This window comes from Talpa occidentalis, unplaced genomic scaffold, assembly GCF_014898055.3.
Source record: "Talpa occidentalis isolate TD23 unplaced genomic scaffold, MPIMG_talOcc4v2.1 talOcc4.6, whole genome shotgun sequence".
Lineage (NCBI taxonomy): Eukaryota > Metazoa > Chordata > Mammalia > Eulipotyphla > Talpidae > Talpa > Talpa occidentalis.
Window position 1 is genome coordinate 138,245,220 of NW_023604972.1, and position 22,066 is coordinate 138,267,285.

The following is a 22,066-nucleotide window of genomic DNA, read 5'->3' on the forward strand; positions in this document are numbered from 1 at the left end:
TCGTGCGTGCCCCGAAGAGCCCCACATCCAGGACCCTGACTTCCAAGCTCATCAGCACTGCCCCGAGACCCAGAAACTCTGCCGTGACACTCAACTGCGCCTGAGTAGCATCTTGCCACCTGGCGCTTCTCCCTTGATGATCGGACGTGATGAGCTGGGCCGCCCCCACCCGCTCCGCTCTGGTGCCTCTCTCCGGGGCCTCCGGACTCCATCTCAGATCTCGCATTTCCCGCTGGTGACACCGTCGCTCTCCTAAAGGGCCGCCCCTTACTCCATGTGCTAAACCGAGTCGAGGTGGGCAGGACTGAGACAAGGGCAGCGGACGAGTCCAGCTCAGGCGTGGAAACGCATGTGCCGCCCCGCATTCCAGTCGGGGACCCTGTGCTGACCAGACCCAGGCCTGGTCGGGGCAGCCAGGCCCATGCGTGCCCACCATGTAGACTCCTCTTATAAGCCACACAGCGGAGACACAGCCTGGCATGATGTGGCCACCAGGCAGCAAGGTGTCGCCCACGAGAAGCGGCGCCGGGACGTACCCTCCTTGAGCAGGCTGTAGCAGAGCAGGCGCGCCCTCTCCAGGTCTCCGAGCTGCCGACAGATGCCCACGTACACCCTGCACAGGGCGTGGACGTAGCTGTGCTCCACAGACGCCTTCTGGGCCCTCAGCTCCGCGAGGATGGAGTGGAGCAGGCACTCTGCCAGGTGCTGGGGCGGGAAACAAAACACAAAAGCCACGCACTGTTTATCTCCAGCCCAGGAGAGGGGTGCGGAGGACAGGCGAGCCCCACCTGGGAGGCTGTGCTGGGCCTCAGCACTGCAAGTGGGGGTCGGGGGGCCTGCCACCACCAGGCCAGACCCTTCTGGTCTTTACTGAAATGACCCGCGCGCGCGCGCATGCCTGTGTAATGCTGCCCCACCCGGGCTCTCCTCACGCCTATTTTCTGAACTCCAACGTGCTTGCCAGCTTTACACCATTTAAATCTTAAAATACCGGGTGCCATTTTTTTGCTCAGGGAAAAATGTATCAAGCGATTTCTGATACAATCACTGCAGAATGAACGCAGTGCCAGAGGCACCCAACGGCCCTTCACACTCTCCGAAGGGGCATGCAAGAGCCACTTGGAGGCTCCAGGAATGGGCAGAAACCCAAGCGAGGTGCACGCAGACCCTCTCATCGGCCTCCCGACAGGACTCCCGGGGCCGGAAAACAGATCCATTGAGCTCTGCTGAGTGCGCGGGTGACTGAAGGTGGCACAGCACCCGGGGTGGGGGGCACCCGGGGTGGGGGGCACCAGGGTGGGCCAACCTCGAGGCTCCAGTTCTCACGACACTGGGACGTGACGCTGCCCGCAGCGAGGGAGGGGCCCGAGAAGCTCGGGAGAGCGCCCCTCCAGCCCTCACGCGCCAGGAGCAGCGGGCAGGCGCGGAGACACAGCGTCTCGGGTTTGGACGTTGAAGGTACCGGATGCGCGCACCTCTCCGGGTCCCGGCCCTGACCACACCTCTCACGTCAGGGCTGCCAGGCGCGCAGGCTGTTGCGGCGGCACCACCTACCTTTCTCGTCGTGCTGAACTCATGGACGACGTCTTTCTCCTGGTCCCTCATCACAGGCTTCCTGGAGATGTTCCCCACGTAGACGTGGGACCGGATGACGGGGAGCAGGTCGAAGGGCGCCTCTGCGATGCGGCGCAGCGCATCCGCGATGGCTCTGTCGTGGGACTCCACCGTCTCCCTTGGGCTCAGCGGCCGCGGGGGAGCCGTGCTGCCGGCCTGGGCGGAACTGCTCTCCTCCTCTGTCGCCGGCGCCTCAGCCGGAGGGAGTTTCCTGCGGGCGTGCTTGTGGAGGCCTTCGGCCCCAGGGGCCCCAGGGTCTGGCTCCGGGGAGCTGTCCAGGCGCAATCTCTTCGCGCTCCTCGGGGCCGAGGACGGCAGCACTCTCTTCCCACCCGAATCCTGTTGGGCGGCCCCCAAGTCTCGGGCCCTGTCCTGGCCGCTGTCCCCGCCAGAGCTGCCCCCGGCCTTCACGAAGGCGGTGGACGTGGGCGTGATGGCTTTGAAGCCCGTGATGGCGCCGACTGGCCCGGGCGCGCTCTGACCGTCAGCAGGGGCGCCTCGCGTGAGCTGAATGTTCCCTTTGAGAAGGTTGAGGGTGCGGGCCCTGGCCGACAGCTCGGGGTACATGGTGTCCAGGATCTTCACGGAATTCTCCGGGGGCCCTGCCGCAGCAGTGTGGGCCGCGGCGAGGGGCGGGAGCCGGCCAGGCACCGGGACGGCGTGCTTCGGGGTCGCAGCACAGAACTGCAGAGGGGAGGACAGTATCCTCCCCCCGGCAGAGACGGATGACGGGGAGGGGGAAGGGCATGGAGGAGAGGGGTGCCCTGGGGCTTCTGACATCCTGGGAGGCGCCGGCAAGTCACACAAGGGGGAAAGTGGGCCGACAGGCGAGGTGGGGCTGGAGCTGGAGATCAGGGGGGACACCGAGCGCAGCGTCCTGGGGGGCGTGGCTATCAGAGGGGCCAGCAAGGGGGGCAGGGGCGGCCCCACCTCCTGCCGGATTTTACTGAGCGTGTCAGCCGGGCCCTCGGTGGGGGTTGAGGTGTCCGCGGTGGCCAGAACGGTCTGCTTGTGGCTTCTCTGAGTTTTTGTCTGCTCTCTCTCCCCCGAGGGTGACTCTGAAACTTCCCTCTGGTCAGTTTCAACCCTGCCCGTGGCTGAAGTTTTCGCCGCTTTGCCCGACTGATCCTTGTTGGAAACCTTTGACCTCTTACTTTTGGCACAGGGCTCCAGTTTCGAGTTGCAGTAAGTGTGGTCGGACGCAGCAGGTGGAGACTCAAAGTCCTGATCGAATATCTGGGAGCTGATCCTCACGCTGGGCCTGACGGGCCTGTTGCGCAGCCGACTTTTGTCGAAGTTGGAACTCTGGCCGCTGCTGGAAATCTCTCCGTGGACAGGGGCAGAGCCACCATTACACCGCGCCTCCTGAGGGCCCACAGGGCCGGGCTCGGGGGTCTTCGTGTGTGCAGTGAAGCCAGTTCCCAGTCCCTCCTGATCTGGGGCAGCAGGGGCGTCGCCAGGAGCGTCACACAGTATCACCTGGTCCACGCTGGGCACGAGGGCCACCCCATTGATGATGGTCCAGTTGTTCCCCTTCTCGATGACCAAATTCTGATCCTTATTTAGAAGCACTTTTATGACCTCAGAGGTCACTGTGGAGACCTGGCACTGGAATGTCGCCCCCGCCTCCCCACTGGCACTGTGCTGGGCCACCTGCTCCACCACTGGGCTGGAGCCAGCAGCGTCCGAAGGGGCCCCCTCTCTACCGTCTGTGGGCCTGGGGGCATCCAAGTCACCCCCAGGTCTGCTCTGAGTGTTTTGGGAATCAGCCCTATTACTCGCGGGAGCACCGCCCTCAGTGTCCGAGTGGGCTGCTTGCGGGGCTGGCTCTGAAGGGCATGATGAGGCGCTGGAGGTTTCCTGAGGGTGCCCCTGCTCGTCCATGAGGTCGGCCGCCACGCTGGTTAAGAGGGCTGAGTGCCCCCGGTGAGTGGCCTGAAGGCCCTGTCCAATCTGGGTGAGAACCTTGGCCAGGGTCTCCAGAGAGCACTGCGCCAGCTGACCTGGCTTCCTGAAGAGACTGTCGTCTTCCTCCGACTCAGCCCCCTCTTCCGAGGCTTCGATGGCTTCCTCTTCCCAGAGGTGTTTTCTGTGTTTTTCTCCTACTGCCTCACTTAGCTTTAACTCTCTGCTTCTTTCTTTACCTAGGGTTCCTTTGCTGGAACATTCTGAAACAGAGTCCGCTGAACTATAATCTCGTAACTGACAACTCTCGAGGAACCTAACCACCTCGGACGTGGACAGCCCGTCCACCTCAGACAGCGCGCTTATGTCCCAGTCCTGCAGGGCGGAGGTCAGAGAGCCCAGTTCAAAGCCGGAGCCTGGCTCGGCTGTGCCAGCATCCCTAGCTGCAGACTCCGCTGTGGCGGCCGGGGCAGTTCCAGGCCGCCCCTCAGCCCTCAGGGCTTCCGCCTCATTTTCCCCCTCACTGCAGCTGGGAGCCTCGCTCTCCTCCACTTCAGTGTCGCCTTCCGCTGGCTCCCGAATGTCCGTGTAAGAAAACAGAGAACCAGGAAGGCTACTTTGGGGTACAGCTTGTGTCGCTTCATCTTTCCTGCCAACTGCTGAGGACCAGGCAGGTTCTGCGGTGCCTGGACCTTCAGGGGACACAGGAGCCTGCAGTGGCAGCTGCGGGGCCTCTGTCGGGCTCTGCTGCAGGCCAGATGTTGCTGAAATGGCCACGGCCACACCACCAGGCCTGCCTGGGTCTGCCTGGGTCTTTTCTTCAACAGGGAAACCTCCAGGCACTGTCGCTTCTGTGGCTGAAAGAAGTCTCTCCGCACCTGTTCTGGATGACTCCGAAGAGGTAGCACAAAGGAACAGATCCTGCTTCTGGGCCTCTGCCCTCACTGCCGCTTCCAGGGCCATCTCTTGCTTCTGGACTGGGATGTTTTCAGGAGAGCAAGATAATTTACTACTTGGGGAGCCGTAAGAATTTTCTGGGGAAGAACCACACGAAGAATTACTTGGAGAACCAAAATCTAGTTTTCTGCAAGAGGTGGAAACTTCTGGTGAAGTCCTTTTTGTAACAGCCCCCTCCGTGACCCTCTGTGCTGAAGCCTCTGTCTGTCCTCCATGCCTCACCAAGGACGGCATGTGCCCAGGCGCCTGCTCAGGACTTTCTGGGGCCAAGGTGGGCTGGCCCCTGGGCAGCTGCGGGGGCTCTGACCTAGCACTCGGAGTGGGCTCTGGTCTTGTCTGCTTGGTGATGACCGACACCTGGTTAGGCAGCAGCGACGCAGCAGCCTGGACGCCCACAGGATTGTCCTCCCCGGGATGCATGGGCCTGCCCGCGGCACAGCTCTTTCGGGAGGACGGCGCTGGCCCCTCTGGCTGGTGGCTGGTCTTCTGTCCCAGATCGGAGGCCGCCCTCAGCGGGGCTCCTTCAGGCTTCCGTAACAGGCCACTGTGGTGCCAGGACGTGATTCCGACAAGACCCAGGCCTCTCCTGGTCAAGCACTGGGACCCGGCTAGCGGGGGGACACCCAGCTGGCCTGCCATGAACTCGGCTCTCGGGGCCTGACTGGCACCCCGCCCCTCCCACAGGGCTCTCGTGAACAGTGGCGGAAGCAGCACGCAGGCTTTGGCTGCGCCCTTCACGGCTGCCACACCTGCGACCTCCTGGCCACGCTGCTGAGCGCAGTCAAAAGCTGCCAAGCCAGGGCTCCAGGCTGGCTGGAGGATCTCCTGGTCCCTCTCCCCTTCGTCGCGTTTAGGGGGCTCTGCCCACAGCGCCAGCCTGTGCAGTTGAGGCTCTGAGCAGGGCGGTTCCGTAGGGGCTCCCTGAGAAGGGACAGAGGAGGCGCGGGGCCGGCTGCAAACAGACAGCACCCCTGAGGTAGGAGGGGAGGAAGATGCTGTGGCATCCCCCACCCCTGTGGTGTCCATGGTGCCACCTGCACCTTGTTCTGGCTCAGGTGACTCTCCCACGAGGGACCCCTGCACATCTTCTCTCTCCTCTTCCAACTCTCCCAAGGGTCTCTGAATTCGGGTGGACGGCGGTTGGAGGGTGGCTGCAGCAGAGACGGCATAGGGCGGGGTCTGCTCGGGCAGCCGGGACTCAGGAGAGCCGGGCACCCCGGACAGGGCTTTCCCTCCACACCCCGTGAGCTCATCTGAGGTCCGCCGGCCAAGAGAACGCAAGTGTGGCTGCCCCACAGCCCCGGCCAGCGTGTGAGCTCGGCTGCCAGACAGCTCCGCGACACAGGCGTTCCCGCCATCGGTCTGCACGGCCCTGTCCTGCTCCCTCGCCGCGCCCTGCCTCCTGCTACCCGCCGTGAGCAACGCGGCCGCAGCCCAGGCTCTCCCGGGCGCTAAGGAGAGCTCGTCTGGGGAGGACTTCAGAGTGGCTGCGAATGTCCCAAAGCCCAGAGTGGTCACTTGGCTCGCTTCCGAAGTAGCGAGTGCCTGGCTGATGTCGCGTGACCTCAGCCTGTCCTCCCTGGCACCTCCTTCTTCACTTCTGGCCAAACCCATGTCATCCCGTGACTCAGCCGTGTCATCTTCCGAAACAGAGTTGGCAGAAGTTCGATGTTGCACCGACTCGTTATCGCTGGAATCCGTGTACTCTCCAAAGTAGGTCTCCTTGCAAAACAAAAGGTCACACTAGTTAGCAACTGAGCTACTAATTCCACCAGCCAGACAGAAGGACCAGTTACCAGAAAGCACACGGCTCCCGAGAGCATCTGTAAAAGCACACCCGGGAACAGGAGATTCGTTCTCCAGAACGTCTATCGCGGGGCAGGTGAGTCTCAGCCTCGGGGTCAACGTGCCGCACCCCTCCTCAGAGGGGCCACCGCCCCAGAGTGCCCACACCAGAGCCTCCTACAGGCTCTCCTTCCCACGCTCGGGACAGACCGCTGCACCCCAGAACACGTCACTTAGCTATGGGTAAAGACACACACAGATGCAACTGGGATGTAAAGTAAAGTTGGGCCACGCGTGCCGGCCACGGGCCCAGGTATCCTTGTAAGTTCTCACACTAGTTATGCCCTAGCAAAATTTGGTCTGCATGCCAGAATGTTCTTTCAGTGCCACTAACATGTGAAGACAGACACTGCCCACTTGGTAATTCTGTTCTCGGCGCGGAGCTCACAGGTGCAAGTGAAGAGGGCAGCAGTGGAGGCGACACCAGCGGGGGGGACGGCACAGGGGACAGGAGAGGCGGCGGGAGCCTGAAGAAGTCCACTGCAGCTTGAAGGTCGTCATCGACAGGGCGGCCGGGACGCGAGAGGTTGGCTCGGTCGTGCTCGGCTCTCTGCACGGCGACTTGGGGCCCGGCGTCAGTGGGGGAGAGGGGGTGGGGAGGGCACGCTGCTCCCGGGGGCCTCTCCGTCTCTGCGTCTCTGCAGGCAGAGAAGTGGCCCTCGATCTCCATGGACAGCTCGGCCAGGCATGTCTGCACGTCGGCGGAGCCGTGAGGGCAGCCTTCTGCCGGGGTGGGCACATGGTCCTCCCCGGACTCTGGGGGGCCCAAGCTTTCTTTGGCAGGTATTTCTGTGGAGGAAAGGGAACACTAAATACATACAATATGAAGGAAACGTAAAAATAAATTATTCAAACAGTTTAAATGCTCGCAGTATTGGTTAAATCCAATCAAGCAGAAATTTTGTTAAAGACAAGCAACCTCTTCTGAAAGCACAGGCATATAAAGGCCATGGAAAATACTGGTACTTTGAGGTATGAAATACTCTGGAAGCGTTTTGCTCACCTGGGACACACCTGCTGCCTTCACCAGGTAGTCTGTGTGTCGTGTTTATGCAGAGCCAGAGTTCCTTCAGAAGTAGTTTTACTTTTCCTGTGAAAAACAGCAAAGTATTAAAATCATGTTATTTGGCCGATTCTACAAAACCAAAACATGCGCCTATGAAACCAGGGTTTAGAAAACTAGACACTTACGGGTCTCCCTGGTGGCGCAAGGGGTTAATAAGCACAGTACTGTGAAGCTATCCGCAGCCTCTGCAACACAAGTTCAATCCCCGGCCAGGGAGCTACCCACATGGCGTGGCAGACCTCTCCTGTCTCCCTGCTGCTCCCCTCAGCAGGGGATTTCATTGGATCCGACTATTCTGCTCCTTACTCTGTCTCTGGTGAATCCTCTCACCCCCTGCACCTCTAGCCTGTACCCCAGTTCTTGAATGCATAAATAAATCTTTAAAAAAGAAAACTAGGCACTTAAGCACCTACCCGAAATTCAGCCACTGCCTGTGTCTTGGCCAGCTGTTGATGGAAAGGAACAGTGAAGGCTAAACACAGGTGTGAGTTTCAGGGGGGCGAGGGGTGGGAGCTCAAAAGACCTAATCCACCCGCTGTCAAAGATCTTTACCACCTTTATATATGCAACTCCCAGGGCTACATTTTCCAGAGACTCATATGATACCGGGAAAGGAAAACAGGTGCAATGCCAACCCTGACCCCCAACTCTGTGCGCCCCACAGAGCCAAGCAGCCTCCCTGTCATGTGCGCCTCAGAAAAGCCATGTGCAGCGACCACGCTGTGAGGAGCCTGGGGCTTCAGGGCTCTCAGGAATGTGGCGGGAGCCAAAAGTGAGTGTATATAAACACAGATGGAGATATTCATGTGAGCGGACGTGCATAGAGAGGCATTAAGCACAACTTAAAAAAAATTTATAAACTTTAAAATGTTTATAAATTTTCAAAGGGGCTTGGACCTTTAAAATGGCTAAGGAGTGGGCCTCCCCCGTGGCGCAGCGGTTGAGCACTGGACTGCGAAGCTGCCCGCAGCCTCTGCAGTGCCGGTTCGATCCCCAGCTGCCAGGTGAGGGTCCCACATGGCATGCAGACCTCTCCTGCTGCCCGCTGCTCCCCTCAGCAGTGTACTTCGTCAGTCTGCCTGTTCTGCTCCCCACTTTGGCTCTGGTGAATTCTCTCACCCTCCCGCGCTTCTGACTATACCCAGTGCTTGTATAAATAAATCTTAAAAATAAATAAAAATAAATAAAATAAAAAGTTCATGTTCTCAGAGTTTTATTTAAAAATAAAATAAAATGGCTAAGGAGCACCATTTGAAGAGGAAAGGCCAAGGGTAGCTGTGCGGCAGGCGTGGGTAAGGCCAGGCCATGGGAACATCACACTATGCTCTGAAGGTGAGTCTAGCTGTGTTACAAGCATCAAGTTTCAAAAAAAAACCCTTCAAAGCAAAAATTATTCAAAAAACGTAACTATGAATAGCTTCTGGTCAAATCTACACAAAAGACAACCCACACAAATTAAAATTCAAGTAAAAATGAGCACATGGGCCTCCCCTGGTGGCAAAGCGGTTGAGCGCTGGGCTGTGAAGATGCCTGCAGCCTCTGCAGCGCTGGTTCAATCCCCAGCCGCCAGCGAGGGTCCCGCATGGTGCGCAGACCTCTCCTGCCGCCCGCTGCTCCCCTCAGCAGTGTGCTTCGTCAGTCTGCCTGTTCTGTTCCCCGCTTTGCCTCTGGTGAATTCTCTCACCCTCCCGCGCTTCTTACTGTACCCACTGCTTGTATAAATAAACAAACCTAAAAAAATAAATAAATAAAAATGAGCACAAATAGAGGGAATATCAGGACACCTCAATTCTAGTACACTTTTCTTGAACTTAAGTTCTCAATCTGAAGCATTTGTTGAAAAAAACTGCAATCTTTAATCCAGTTCCAGAGAGGCTAAAAACACCAACCCTTAAGCCAAAGTATCCCCAAGGAGTCACAACCTACTTGGAAACAGGTCAGCTGGAACCTACTTGGAAACAGGCCGACTGAAGCTGGCACGTCAGTGTGACACCCCCAATAACGAGGGCCACAGGAGGCTTGAAGTCCAGGACAAGGGGGCAGCCCCAGACATGGAGAGCCTGCGCTGGCCTGCCCGAGAGCCATGGCCCGGGCAGGTCACCACGAGACACACCACCGCTGCGTTCCCATCTCCCGTGATTGGCCAGCACATCTGCACAGAGGGTCAACCTACAAAGCCGCTCCACACATGACTCCTTTTGCAGAAATGACCTGACCGAACCCCTGCTTACTACATGTACCCAAAGCAGCAAACAAGGAACTTTAAAAAAAGAAACAAAGTTACTTTTCTGTTCTTCTGGAGGCCACTGGCAGAGCTATGCCTGTCCTAACTGAGCACTCATTACTGCTAACCTGACCCCCAAAACCCAAAAGCTGCTGGAACCCAGCGACGACGCAGGCAGGAATCCTCACTGTGGCTCATTCCTCAGCTGCGGCAAGGAGCCCCATCCAGCTGAGCAGCGCACTCTACTCCACTGGTCAGTTTCCACACGAAGACCACATCCTTTACCACAACAGCTTTATAACTGTTTAATATCTTGCTCAGCTTTTTCCTTTTTAAAGGTTTTATTAATTTGAACACCTCTTCTCCCTGATCAGGCTTCACCATCGGCGTTTTGTCCTCTTCCATGCAAACCTCCGTGGGGTTCTGAGTGAAGGCTGTACTTACAAATGCACCGGGAAACGCCCATCTTCATGCTTTGGGCCTTCCCAGTCAGGAACAAAAGGTTCACGTGTCTGGATAGTTTTTTTTTTTTTTAAAGATTTATTTATTTATGCATACAAGATCTGGGGTACAGGCCAGAGATGCGGGGGGGTGAGAGGACTCATCAGACAGAGTGGGAACCAGAACAGGCAGACTGACTGAAATCCACTGCTGAGGGGAGCAGCGGGGAGACAGTAGAGGTCTGCTGCGCCATGTGGGTTTCTCACTGTCCGGCCGGGAATCAAATTCATGCTGCAGAGGCTGCAGATAGCTTCATTGTGCAGTGCTTAACCTCCTGTGCCACCAGGGAGGGTGTTTGGGTATCTTCAACGCTCCTCAGGAAGACATTCCAGCTTTCCTCACAGAAGCACAACAGCGTAAGCCCAGGTTTCTTCCACGCAGCCTCTGGTCCTGCTCCGCCTATTCCAAGAGGTCAGAGATGGTCCTTGTGGGGCTCCCTGTGAGAGTCAGCACTCTCCCCGCCCCGTGCGGGCTCCCCAGCTGTGTGTGGGGAAACACACACTTGAAATAACCAGTCTGGGCCTGCTTCGCCAGTGGCTCGCTCCACCTCAAAGCCTGGGCAACGGAGACAGGGGTGCTCACTTGGGCTCCGCGCAGTCCACAACGAGGCCAGCGCGTAGGCTCTGGGGACATCTCGGGTTCCTGCTCTGTTCAGTCTGCAACAGCTGTTCTGAGTCACTGTGTCCGTTTTCCCACAAAAGGGCATGTTTCATGAACAGGGTCGATGTCGACTGCACACCTGGAATTAGGTTCTCCCACAGGGCCTTCTGACCCCGCTGTCGGGCCCTGCTGGGCTCCTGCTCCCTCCTCTTCCATCACGCCGGCCGGGGGGCCCTCAACTAGCATGGGCCGCTGCAGCCACTGCTGCCTAGTCGCCGATGCCGCCTTCCATTTCCCACAGGTTCCTGCTGCCTGAGCCCAGCAGGGGCACACTCTGCAGTCCTTACTCAACATTCTGCCCATCGCTCCTGTGACACAGCGTGGAGGCGCAGGACGCCTGCCTGGAAGCTACTGTGGGGTCGGTGACTGTCTCTGTAACCCCGGTCTCAGCACCAGCAGACACCACCTGCTTTGCACGCTCTTCCTTTTCTCCTCCGGGGGTGAACTTACTGATAAAGGAAAGCTGCTTCTCACCGGTCATTTTACTGGAACATGAGAGGCAAGTGTGGTGCTCAGGCGGCCCTGGTGGAGGCCACATCAAGCACAAACCTGCAGTCTTGGCCAGAGAAAGCGCTGGACGTCCTGCAGAATGAAATGCACAGCTGAGTAATCAGCAGAGTCCCAAATGCTTCACTTATTCCTTGGCAGAGGCAAGAGGTATGCCAACGTCGCCCTCTGCAACGGGGCAGATGCAGAATGCTACCTGAGGCAGTGAAACCAAGACAGGATGCAGGCTCTGCTTTGAACAGCAAGGCCTGGCACCCTCCGCAGAGCCATCTGTCCCAGAAACGACTCCGTCCCGACGCTGGCCGCAGCTGGGAAAGCAAGGGCTGTCGGTCCCGTCTCAGCACTGCCGACCACTCAGTCTCACATTTCAAACCCAAGAGTAAAGAACACAGTCAAAATTGAGGAACTACGTGTCTGTCACCGGCATAAATGGCAGCTCAGGGCCCAGGGAACGCAAACGCATGAGATGTTTAACCCTTACACTTCAGAAAAGATGAGCTTGTGTTCGGAATTTAAAAAGACAAAAAAGAGAAACGCTGAGAAAGGAAACATAGAGGCGACTCTGACACGCCACACTTGCCCGCGACAGTGTGAGTGGCTTGATTGCTTCCATGGGGAGAACAAGGCAAAAGGCCACTGAGAGGAAAACACCGACATTAAGTCAGCCGACACTTCGCAAATAAAACCCAGGCAGGGCAGGCCAAGCCAAGTCATCGTGCTTTAAAGATAGAAAAATACACACAGAGGAAGCAAATAACCGAGCACCACACAACTAATAAACAGAATAAAAAGCGAGAACTTTCCAAAGGCGCCCCAGGATGCTGCTGTCGCATCTGCACCCATGACTCCGTGTTCCATGGCCACATGCTCTCCCTGGGCCACTCTGTGTGCTCGCCCTCCCTGGGGGCTTCCGTCTCCATGTACACGGGCTTTGACCACAGTTTCTTGCCTGACGTTAGCTTTTCCTAACACGTGGCACCCAGGAAATTAAGTAAATTAATTTTGTAAGTTGTAATCTATGAGAAAAGTCTAAATTTACATATTGAGAAGTACAGAAATTCCTATCCACCTACATTTTCTTTCTTAAAATTGCTTTTGACTCTTATTCACTATTACCAGAACGCAAGCAGAAAACATACGCACTCTAACAAGGAAGAGAAATGTGTGTGTGTATACGGCTTCTCTGACTATGAAACATCTAGCAGGGCCTGGAACTTTTGGAACTACCATAAGAACAAGAGGCCAACCACCGAGAGCAGCCCACAGAAGCCAAGGCCTGGCACACACTCACTCTTGTCTATGCTTCCTTGTGCGTCACTCGAAATCTGCGTGCCGATGTGTCTCAACTCTGAAAACATGTGGGGAAAAACAATTAGAAAAAAATGTCACGTCATGTCAATCAGAATTTTTAAAAGAAAGCGTTAACTGGATACTCACCCTTTTCATCTTTCTGCTTAGAAAATTCATCAAGCCTTTCCTGTTAATAAAAAAAAAAAACAAAACACCTGATGTGTATGTGGGACAGGAGCCATGTTCCTGGCCCCATGCGCCCACAGAACATGCCAGGGTGCCCCTCAGCTGGGTGCTCCGCGTGCGGGCACGATGACTGTTACCTGCGTCTTCTTAAATTCCTTTTCAAGTATCTTCTTTTCATTTCTCAGTTGCTTGAAGTCTTGAGTCTGCTTGACGGCAGTCTCTTTAGAGCACGGAGAAGAGAGAGGAAAATAATGTACCAACTTGGTGACGGCCATTCAGCAAACACTCAAAATCTGATGGCCTGAGTTTTTCTCATTTCTTAACTTTGAAACAGTATGTGTAAAAAGTTACTGTTCCTTCCGTGCTTTATCAGAGACAGGTCTACACACAGGAACTCTTTCTTATCTATACAACCACAGAACTGGCAGTGGTCTTGGAACCCTTTCCAACCCAGGCATAAACCTAACCCTCTATTCTGGCAAGAACCCAGTGCAGATGACCTTCAATGCTGAAACCCAAGAGGTTCTGGAACTGTGCTTTTATCTCGGGAGATAAGTAACACCGTTCCCTTGATCTGGGGAGGGACTCTTCTCGGCGCCAGCCGTAGGAGCTGTCTGTCACTTCCTGCCGGGGCCCTTCCACCAGGCCAAGAGCTCTCACTGCTAACACCTTGTAAATCTGCACTGGATTTTTACAGCTCTTCTCTGGAGCTCTTATTCTTCACTCTGGCTCTTGGTTCTGAAGCACCAAATGACTCCAGAATCTGACAGCAGTGATTTCCCCGAACACGTTCCCACACTACTGGCTATAAGGAGTCCAGTCCCCTGAAGAGCACAGAGGCATCTCCTCCTCCCCCGAGGGCCTGGGCTCCAGCATCTCTTCGCCTGCAGGGCGCCATCCGCTTACTAGGAAAGTCCCTGCCACGTGCAAGTAAAGGCTATACTTTTGCTTTAAAGGAAATCTGTGCTGGAAGCTGCATGGTCTTACAGGTGTCTCGGGTCTCTAAAAATATTCCTCGCATCAATACTTGGCCGCACTGCGAAGCATAGGTGTGGCGCTTCCCGCACCTGGCCAGCATATACAGCACAGCAGAGGGGTACGGTGCACAAACATTCAGAGTCTAAAACACGGGCTCAGCTAGGTGAGTTAGTGACCAGACATGCTCCAATAACTTCTATATGCCCTGTCGCGGTGAATCCCCACTCCTGCTTTGGACTCTTGGTGGACAGCGGCCACCCCTGAAGCCCAGCAGAACCCTCGCAGCGGGTCAGCACGGCAGCTGAGTGGCCACTATAGCCCAGCGGGGTGATGCTGTGCCCCACCGTCCAACAAAGAGGAAAAGACAGGACACTAGAGTCTGTTTCCGGCAAGGCTTGCTGGCTGCCCCTGAGGATCTCCGCATGGCCCTGCAGGTGGAGACCAGATGCCCCAACCCACCCACACAGGGAAGGTCAGTCAGGGGCCACGTGCCGACCCTGAAGTAGGGAAGGCCACAGTGCGCATGTGGAGCCATAACTGTCTAAACACCAAGTATCTTGGCAGTAAAGCAGGAATGAGAGGTCCCAAGATTCAACTTTCAAGTTAAGTCCTCTGTGGCATGGCTGTCTCTATAGTTAACAGCCGGGACTGTTCTTCTTTGAGAGGGACGTTTCCAGAATGTGCCACACTACGTCTGTGTCACCTCTGGTGACTGAGCAGTGCCTGTCACAGCCCTTGAGGCTGTCCTCGGGGTGAACGTCAGAGCAGAACCCTCCAGCGCTAGTCAAGCACCATAGCGCACCCAGCTCCAGCCCACCATGTGCTCCCCCAATTACCTTCCAGCTTCTTCACCTTGGCTTCGAGTTTCTTCTTCCTAGTAACACAGTTTTAAAAGTTAGAACAATTAAAAATAAAATTGTTCAGCAGAAAAAATTTACAATTGGTGGCACATATTTTTCAGGTGACTGAGGCCCATGTGACAAAAAATAGGAGTGACAGCGAGCAGCACCCCTGGCCCGTGAGGGCGAGCTGAGCGTTCAGAGCCTGCCTTCTGCGCATCACCAGTGGGCAGGGCCGAAGAAACCAGTACCTTCTGCCACGTCTGAAGTGGCTGCAGGACCTGCAGAAGCCTACCCGGAGGGGGCAGCAGGGACCTGCGCTTGCTTAAGGTTGGCTTCCGAGCCAGAGCGGGGGAAGGCATAAGGAAGAGCCGGCACCTACTGCTGAGTCACGGCTGTATCAGACTGCTGGGCATGAGGCTCATGAGCTTCGTACTAAACTTCAAAATAAAGGTCTGGATGGTTCTGATGAGCCCGTCTTATTAACAGTAAGAATGACCACCATCCCCGGGACAGGGTCAAGATAGGGGGGCACCGGTCTTCCTGCCCTAGGGAGCTCTTTCCCTGCGCAGCCCTGCAACGCAGCACAGCCAAGGCAGCTCTCTCCGCAGCCCATCAGGCGGGCACAGCTCCCACTCCACACATGTGCAAGCCGGGCTGACAGGAGCGCCAGGTCAAGAGGACACAGTGAATCGTGGCTGACAAGACCAGAGGGCAGAGAGACACAGCTCAAGGACCAGCTACCCTGCAGCCTGCTCCACGTGCACTTACTGGGCGTCGCTCCTCAAGCACTGCTCCTTCACGCGGGCGTACTCCTGGTGCGTGTCCTGGTAGAGCTTTAGAGAGCTCTGGAAAAAGAAACACGGAGGTACCGTCAATTTAAAACACCAGCAGCAACGCCTTACTTCGGTCTCGGTGAGCTAAGTTATTAAATGTCAACAAGAAACAAACCCTAAGAGTAAATAAATTAGGCGGAAAGCAAAGGGCGAGTCATTGACTATTCCAGTGGACATAAGCAGAGCCCTGTGATATGATTAGCAATCAAACAGAACTGTAAAATTTAAAATATACTAACTTTAAGGCAAATCCAAATCTTCACAATACTAAATGGCTAATATTTTTCTCACAACCAATTAAAATTCAGTAAAATCCCAAGCTATTTTAGGACGAACAAATCCCCGTCATCACTGCTTCTGTGCAGGCAGGCCGTCACACGGTCACCAGGTCGGGAAGGGTGCAGACCCACCCCAGCACCGCACGCCCTGGTGAGGAGGCGCGGGTGGCACCCTCTGGCCAGCGCTGGGCGAGCTCAGCGACTCTGCCTCACAGGCGAGGGCCAGGAGAGCAGCTGGCTTGCTCCTTCCGGCCACAGTGAACTGACAGGCTAGTCAGCATTTCTTGCTCAGGTCTCACTCCAGCCTCACGTTTCCTCCCAGACAGAGCGGCGGAAGTCACCGGGCAGCAGAGGCCTGAGACACAGAGGCTGTGTGGCTTCCCCAGGCCGAGGATGGGCACCAGTGCGGGCACCGTGGACGCGGCGTGACTAGAGGGAGGCAGCGCCGAGAGCGGCCCGGAGCCAAGCACCCAGCCCAGCTGGCTGTGCCCGCCCCCGCAAGCTGCCTGACTCGAAGAGCTTCAGATTTTTTTATTGTGTAAAAGCCAGAGTCTCTCTCCCAAGACTCCTATAAAGAATAAACCAAAGTTTAGGTAGAAAGGCAAGTTTACGGCATTTTAAAAGAACTGTTTTATGCAAGTGAACTCTGGAATGAGGAAGAGGATTTCTCCACCATGACTTTTTGCATCTTATTTTACTTTTAAGATAAGAAAAATGTGATAAGTCAACCAATGCAAGACAAAGTCACACAAATTCACAGCTAGGCGCCTCTACTGAACCTCTCCATGGCACAGCACCTAACCCAGCACACCACGGGGCGACTCGTGCAGGGCCCACGCCGCCCCCAGCCCGTGCTCCCGCCACACCAAGGCCCCTGGAAGCACAGCCCGCAACCGGCGGCAGCGAATTCTCAGGCTGTGCTGACGGCAGAAGCAGCTCTGTAGGAAAACAAGTGTAGGTACCTTTTTCTCTTCAAGCTCTGCTCTTAAAGATCCCAGATCTTCCTGACATTGCTGCAGAGAAGAAATTTTTTGAAGCATTTGTTCCACTTGGTGGTGCAGAGTACTATTCTCTCTACAAACGGACAATGCAGCAACATTACACAAGTGTCTACAGCCAACTGCAAAATCTACTGGCGGTTTTAGATTTTATTTCTAACTTAAAAAGGAATAAAGGACGCTTTTTAAAAGCATTCCCTCGACAGAACACAGCCCTCATGTCCCACTTCTTTGGCATTGAAGTTTAATTCTAATAAAACCACATTATTTCTTTTACAAGCCACCTGAGGAACAAGGAGAGTGCGCTCGCAAGCCCCGGGAAAGCCGGCCCAGCACTCCGGCTCACCTGGCCGCAGACGTCTCTTCCAAACTCGCCCTCGTTTATTCTACTTAAATCACGGGTGACCGGCGATTCAGTTTATAGCCGCCCTTTGCCTTCTTCTAAGTGACACGTGTAAACCAAGTGTGAAATGCTGCTAAACTTCCAAGTCTGTTTTACACTGTGTAAGCCACACGGGTAAAGAGCCAGGTAAAAAGGCCCGGTCACACAGACGATAACTGGACACCTTCATCTCTGGCCATTAAGAGGCGAAATTTCAAATTCTAGGAAGAAGTTCACGCGGATGATCTGACAGTCAGGAAATGTGACTCTTCCTGAATTGAGCCTCCAAGCCACACTCTCCATCTGTCATACCAGGGGGCACTTTGTCCCAGACTGTTTAGAATCTAGTTTGATGAATGTCTACCCCAAATCAGCTCTGAGAATCAGGGGCTTACCTTCTGGCAAACTGGAGCTGTGGAACCTCAGTTAAAGAAAACTGATAGTTATCTGTGATACTTGTCTGAAAATAAAATTCACTTTAAAACAACATGCAATAAAATAAAATTTAAATAATAAAAAAACAACATGTAATAATCTGTGTTCAAGATCATAATTGGAAGAAAATGATCATTCAAAGTTTCATCTGTAACAGAGTGACCCCTATTAATTACATATGCATCAAAAGTCAAGCTATACTTCTCTAAATTAAGTCTTTGATTAAGTATGATTGACTACAACTAAATTCCAAGAATAAAGACAAAGTGATACGCGGCTAGTGGAGAAGGCCTTGGTCCCCACACTCATCTGTCAAAAAGCCTGTCCGTTTCTCCAACAGTGGGACAAATCTGCATAATTCCAGCAGCAGAGTCTGCACTTACTAAGACCACATGCGGACATGTTTAATGGGTAATGAGAGAAAAAATCCAGAGAACGTAAAATCTAGATAAAATCTATCTCCTGCTGCCAGTCATATGCTGTAAGCGGCACAAAGTCACGCTTCCAAGTCCGCCTCCCGCAGATCCCTGCTCCCGCGTGGAGACACGCGCATGGCTGTTTGAGACGTGTTGTGCGAGAGTGCAAGTGTAACACTGAGAGGTGTTCCCTTACTTTCCTGAAATTCCTGCTACCTTGGCAAGAAAGAGAAGTTCATGATCTGGTGACATGAAATGTGCTCTCTGCCCCGAGACGGGGGTAAGAAACGAAAGGACCAGAATCACACGGCGCATCAGGAGCCCAGCTCTCCGGCACGGGCACCTGCCACACCACTTCAGCTCGCGGAGCAGATGGGGGCGGGAGGGCAGACTTTGAGCAAATACTCACTTGGAGCAAATGTCAAACGTGTTTCCAAAAGATCAATACTTACCTGTAGCTGAAGCCAAAACCAATGAACACATCACAGATTGCAAATTCAAGAATAATCAAAAATTTAAATTTTTAATATTTATGCTAATTATTTTTCTTTCAAAAATTTTGCAAGTTTTAGAAAAGCGCATCCATGGTTTCCCTGAGAGATCGCTGGTATGCATGGGCACCAGCGAGCAAGCGCAGGCCTCTCTTCCGAGAGAGGAAACGAGCACACGGTCTCCTAACGCTGGCCTGCGCCAGCAAAGGAGCAGGAAAAGGATATCGTCACATTTCTTCTGGTACTCCGTGAACAGGTTGCTGTGACAAGGAGAGAAGCGGGAGGTGAGAGGAAGACACACAAGGTCACAACCACGTTTCCCAGGCCCCAGGCCCTGCTCCCCGGGGCAGCACGCGGCTATACGCCACGGAACACGGCCACGTCTGCCCTCGCGGGTGCCCAGCGGGCCGCCAGGCGGAGCTGCAGAAAGGAATCACCACTCACACAGAGGGGAAATGGTTCACTTTCCCAGATCCAAAAAATAACCTCCCGGTTCACACCAGAGGCTACGCCAGGCCTAAAGCCACACGACCAGAGAGAGAGTGGGCGCACCATGGACACGGCATGCGCGAGCCCGGGAGGAGCGGGCCTCGGGGCGCAGGGCCCCCACGTGGCTGGAAAAGACGCGAGCCGACGACGGGTGCCGCGGCCGTAAGCGTTTGCCTTTGGCGGTACCAGTAAAAACTCTCTTTGGAGTCCTCTCCATGAGCGAAACACGAACGCGTGGATTTTTGGTAAAGCAAAGCGGCAGAAGCGCACCGCGAGAAAGCAGAGGGGCGCACGCACACATGCGCCCGCAGGGTGAGTCTTTCACTCCAAATCTCTCATTCACGTTAACCCGTACCCCGGAAACTCGCTCACTTTACAGAATTAAAAAGCACATCTCACACCTATGAAAAACTTACTTGAGGTCCAGCTAAAAAGACCTGGGGTTTAGAAAAGAGGTTTGCAACCCTCCACTTGAGCGAAAATAACTCCCGAAGCCCCTTCGGTGGACAGGCTGACCACCCATGCGGGGCGGGCGGCGAGAGGCCGGACCCGGGAATACTCACTCGATGTTGATAATCTTCTGCTTCAAAGTAACTAATGCTTCCACGTGTTCATTTAAATTCTGAAAGAAAAGAAATCACAATCAATCATTTGTTTTTAAAACAGTAAATGACGGTGCGCACGACTGCCCGGGACGCGCCGGGGCCTGGGGAGGCAGCGGGCGCACACCCTTCAATGCACGGACTGCGGGCCACGCTCGCGAGGCCCAGACAGCCGAGCGGGGACAGAGTGATGAAAATCAGCCGGATGAGAGAATAAAAACCCCATGGGCAGGACCATCAGGAGCAGCAATGTGGGGCCAGGAGGGATCGGGCCCTCTGCATGGCGGGGCACCACCTGGGGCTCGGGTACCGGCCACGCAGAGCCCCCCTGGGACTCGGGACCGCGCCCACGCTCCTGCCACCCAAGCACAGGCTGTTCTCGGGTGACCTTTCCTTGAACGCGCCTTCTCCGGAGGAAGCGCCCAGCCCTTCCCAGCGCGCAACAGGGCGCGCTTCGCGTCTAACCCCACCCATCTCTCCGCACAGACGCCCGGGAACAGCGCAGCCCCTGCTCGCACCAGCCCGTGTGCCAAGGCCCCGGGCGCACAGGGACGCGCCCAGAGGGTGGGCGGAAGCGCTCGGCCACGGCCCCACCTGCCGGACGTGGCTTGGCCTGGGGACCTGGGGGCTGACGTGTGTCGCCTCCGCTCTCCAGCCGCTGACCAGGCCCTCGCGCAAGGGCCCTGAGCACCTTCCCGAACTCACACGCACAGGCAGCGGGTTTCCCTGCCCAGCGCCCGGCACACAGCCCCCGCACGCTCCTCGGGGCCCAGGCCTGTCAGGGCAGGCCGAAGGGTCCCGTCTCCGCTGCACCCAGCTCCCCTGGGGCTGGCGGTGCCCACACAGCCTCTGCCCACCGGGAGGCTGCGCGCTTGAGGGACGGCACACCGCATCCAGCGTGACCAACAGACACGCGTGCGACCGGATCGTTAAAACGTCACCACACACGCGCACCCAGCGCCAACACTCACCGAGCAGAAGCTGTCCGTTTTAAACACTTGGGTTTCCTACCAGACCCAGAAGGCCCTCTCCCCCAGAGGCGAACATCAAGGCTCCTTCCATGCTATTCAAGGACTTCCACGCCTTTCCCCTCCTTGTCCTCAGCCGCTCTGGCCCGGGCTCGTGCGTGGGGGACGCGCGGCGAGAATAAAGGGGCTGACGGGTGGACAGCGCGAGCCGCGTAGCTGGCGCGCCGAACGACAGAGCCTTCCTCCCAGGGAAACACATGCCCCCGGCGCTGCAGCACGAAACCTCAGAACAGGAGAGGCAAAGCAAAAACTGTCTGATTCCAGAGACAAATAAACCGAAGCCACGGGCAGAGCCGCAGGAAGCAGGCGGCGCCGGCCTCCGCTGCCCAGAAGCCAGACAGCAGCCTCCGCAGCGTCCGAGGAAGAGGGCGCCTGGGAGAGGCCGGCACGAGCCGCCCAAGCGTGGCGGCGGATGGGCGACCCCACGTCCCCAAGGTCTCCCCAACCTGCTCAGGAGCGGCCCGACCGCGCCGGCACAGACGGGAGGCAGGATCCCAAGGCAGCAGCCCCGGCCGCAGGACACCAGACCCCACCAGCTTGCAACATCGCCAAGCAATTTTTTCTACCTGATGAAATGTCACTACGCTGGCCAGCAAGTCTGGAACCAGGAGCCGCGGCATCCCGACAGGTAGGGAGGCCCCGCAGACCAGGTGCCCTCGCACAGGCTCCCACTGCGCCTACCGCCAGGCCCCTGGGCACCGCTGCAAGCTCCGGGGGGCTCCTCCTCCCAGGCCAGCGGCACACGGCCCGGTTTCTCTGATGACTGCTCTTCTCCCAGCAGCTGGAACCCGACTGTCTGGAGCTTCCACCCTACTGTGCGCTGCAAAGCTGAGATTTACTCCCAGTCCTCTGCCCTTTTGTGTCCTTGCAGACCCAAAGGGCACGAGGGCCACTCAGTTCTCACTAGCCCACTCCCCAGCGCCGCCCTTCTACTGCTCATGTAAGGTGGGGGGGTCCCCAGGAAAAGGGGAGGCTCCAGGCTCCCTGCCCCCCCCCCAAAAGCAGGGTGGAGCTGAGCAGGGAGAGAAGCGCAGAGGAGACTGAGGAAGGAAAAGGAAGAAGCAGGGTGGAGCCAGAAGGAGCCGTGGAGGAGGCACATGGAGCCGAGAGACACGTAAAGAAGCTGCGCTTGCCTTGTGGGCGTGGACGGGTGACACAGATGCGGGTGAGACCCGTGGGGAGGGGACCATGGCGGCTTTTGTCTTGATTTTGATTTTGCTCTTTTCCCCCCAGACTCGTCTGGTGGTTTCTGACCCTTTTCTGTGGGTCCCCACTGGAAGGTGCTTTAATCTGAGGCAGCTTTGGGGCCTTGCTCTGGGCCAGTCCTGCTCGGGTGGACTTTTACCCACGAGGGGACGGGTCACTTTTTGGGTGCTTGATTTAGAAACCAGATTCTGCGCCTTTCCCGTGTTGTTTCCTAAGTGTATTAAAGTTCCTTCCCATCAAAGTCTCCTATGCTTTGTGTTGCTAGGGCGGAGAGCAGAGCCTATTGAGAGCAGGCAGGGGTGCGGGGTCTGGGGTGCCCCCTCCTGCCCTGTA

General features: G+C 56.1%; 1 protein-coding gene across 1 annotated transcript in view; it reads right to left on the bottom strand.

Annotated features, from left to right (window-relative positions):
• The window catches only part of ICE1 (interactor of little elongation complex ELL subunit 1), a 39,711-nt gene that overhangs the window by 14,335 nt on the left and 3,310 nt on the right, over positions 1-22,066 (bottom strand). The window contains exons 2-14 of the mRNA XM_054688513.1: positions 19,461-19,519; positions 18,633-18,668; positions 17,462-17,479; positions 16,649-16,760; positions 15,344-15,420; positions 14,570-14,607; positions 12,893-12,975; positions 12,717-12,756; positions 12,571-12,627; positions 7,325-7,411; positions 6,710-7,110; positions 1,555-6,198; positions 537-705 (exon numbers count right to left, since the gene is read on the bottom strand). Coding sequence (XP_054544488.1) covers positions 537-705; positions 1,555-6,198; positions 6,710-7,110; positions 7,325-7,411; positions 12,571-12,627; positions 12,717-12,756; positions 12,893-12,975; positions 14,570-14,607; positions 15,344-15,420; positions 16,649-16,760; positions 17,462-17,479; positions 18,633-18,668; positions 19,461-19,519 — 5,821 coding nt within the window. The remainder of the gene's footprint in view (positions 1-536; positions 706-1,554; positions 6,199-6,709; positions 7,111-7,324; positions 7,412-12,570; positions 12,628-12,716; positions 12,757-12,892; positions 12,976-14,569; positions 14,608-15,343; positions 15,421-16,648; positions 16,761-17,461; positions 17,480-18,632; positions 18,669-19,460; positions 19,520-22,066) is intronic.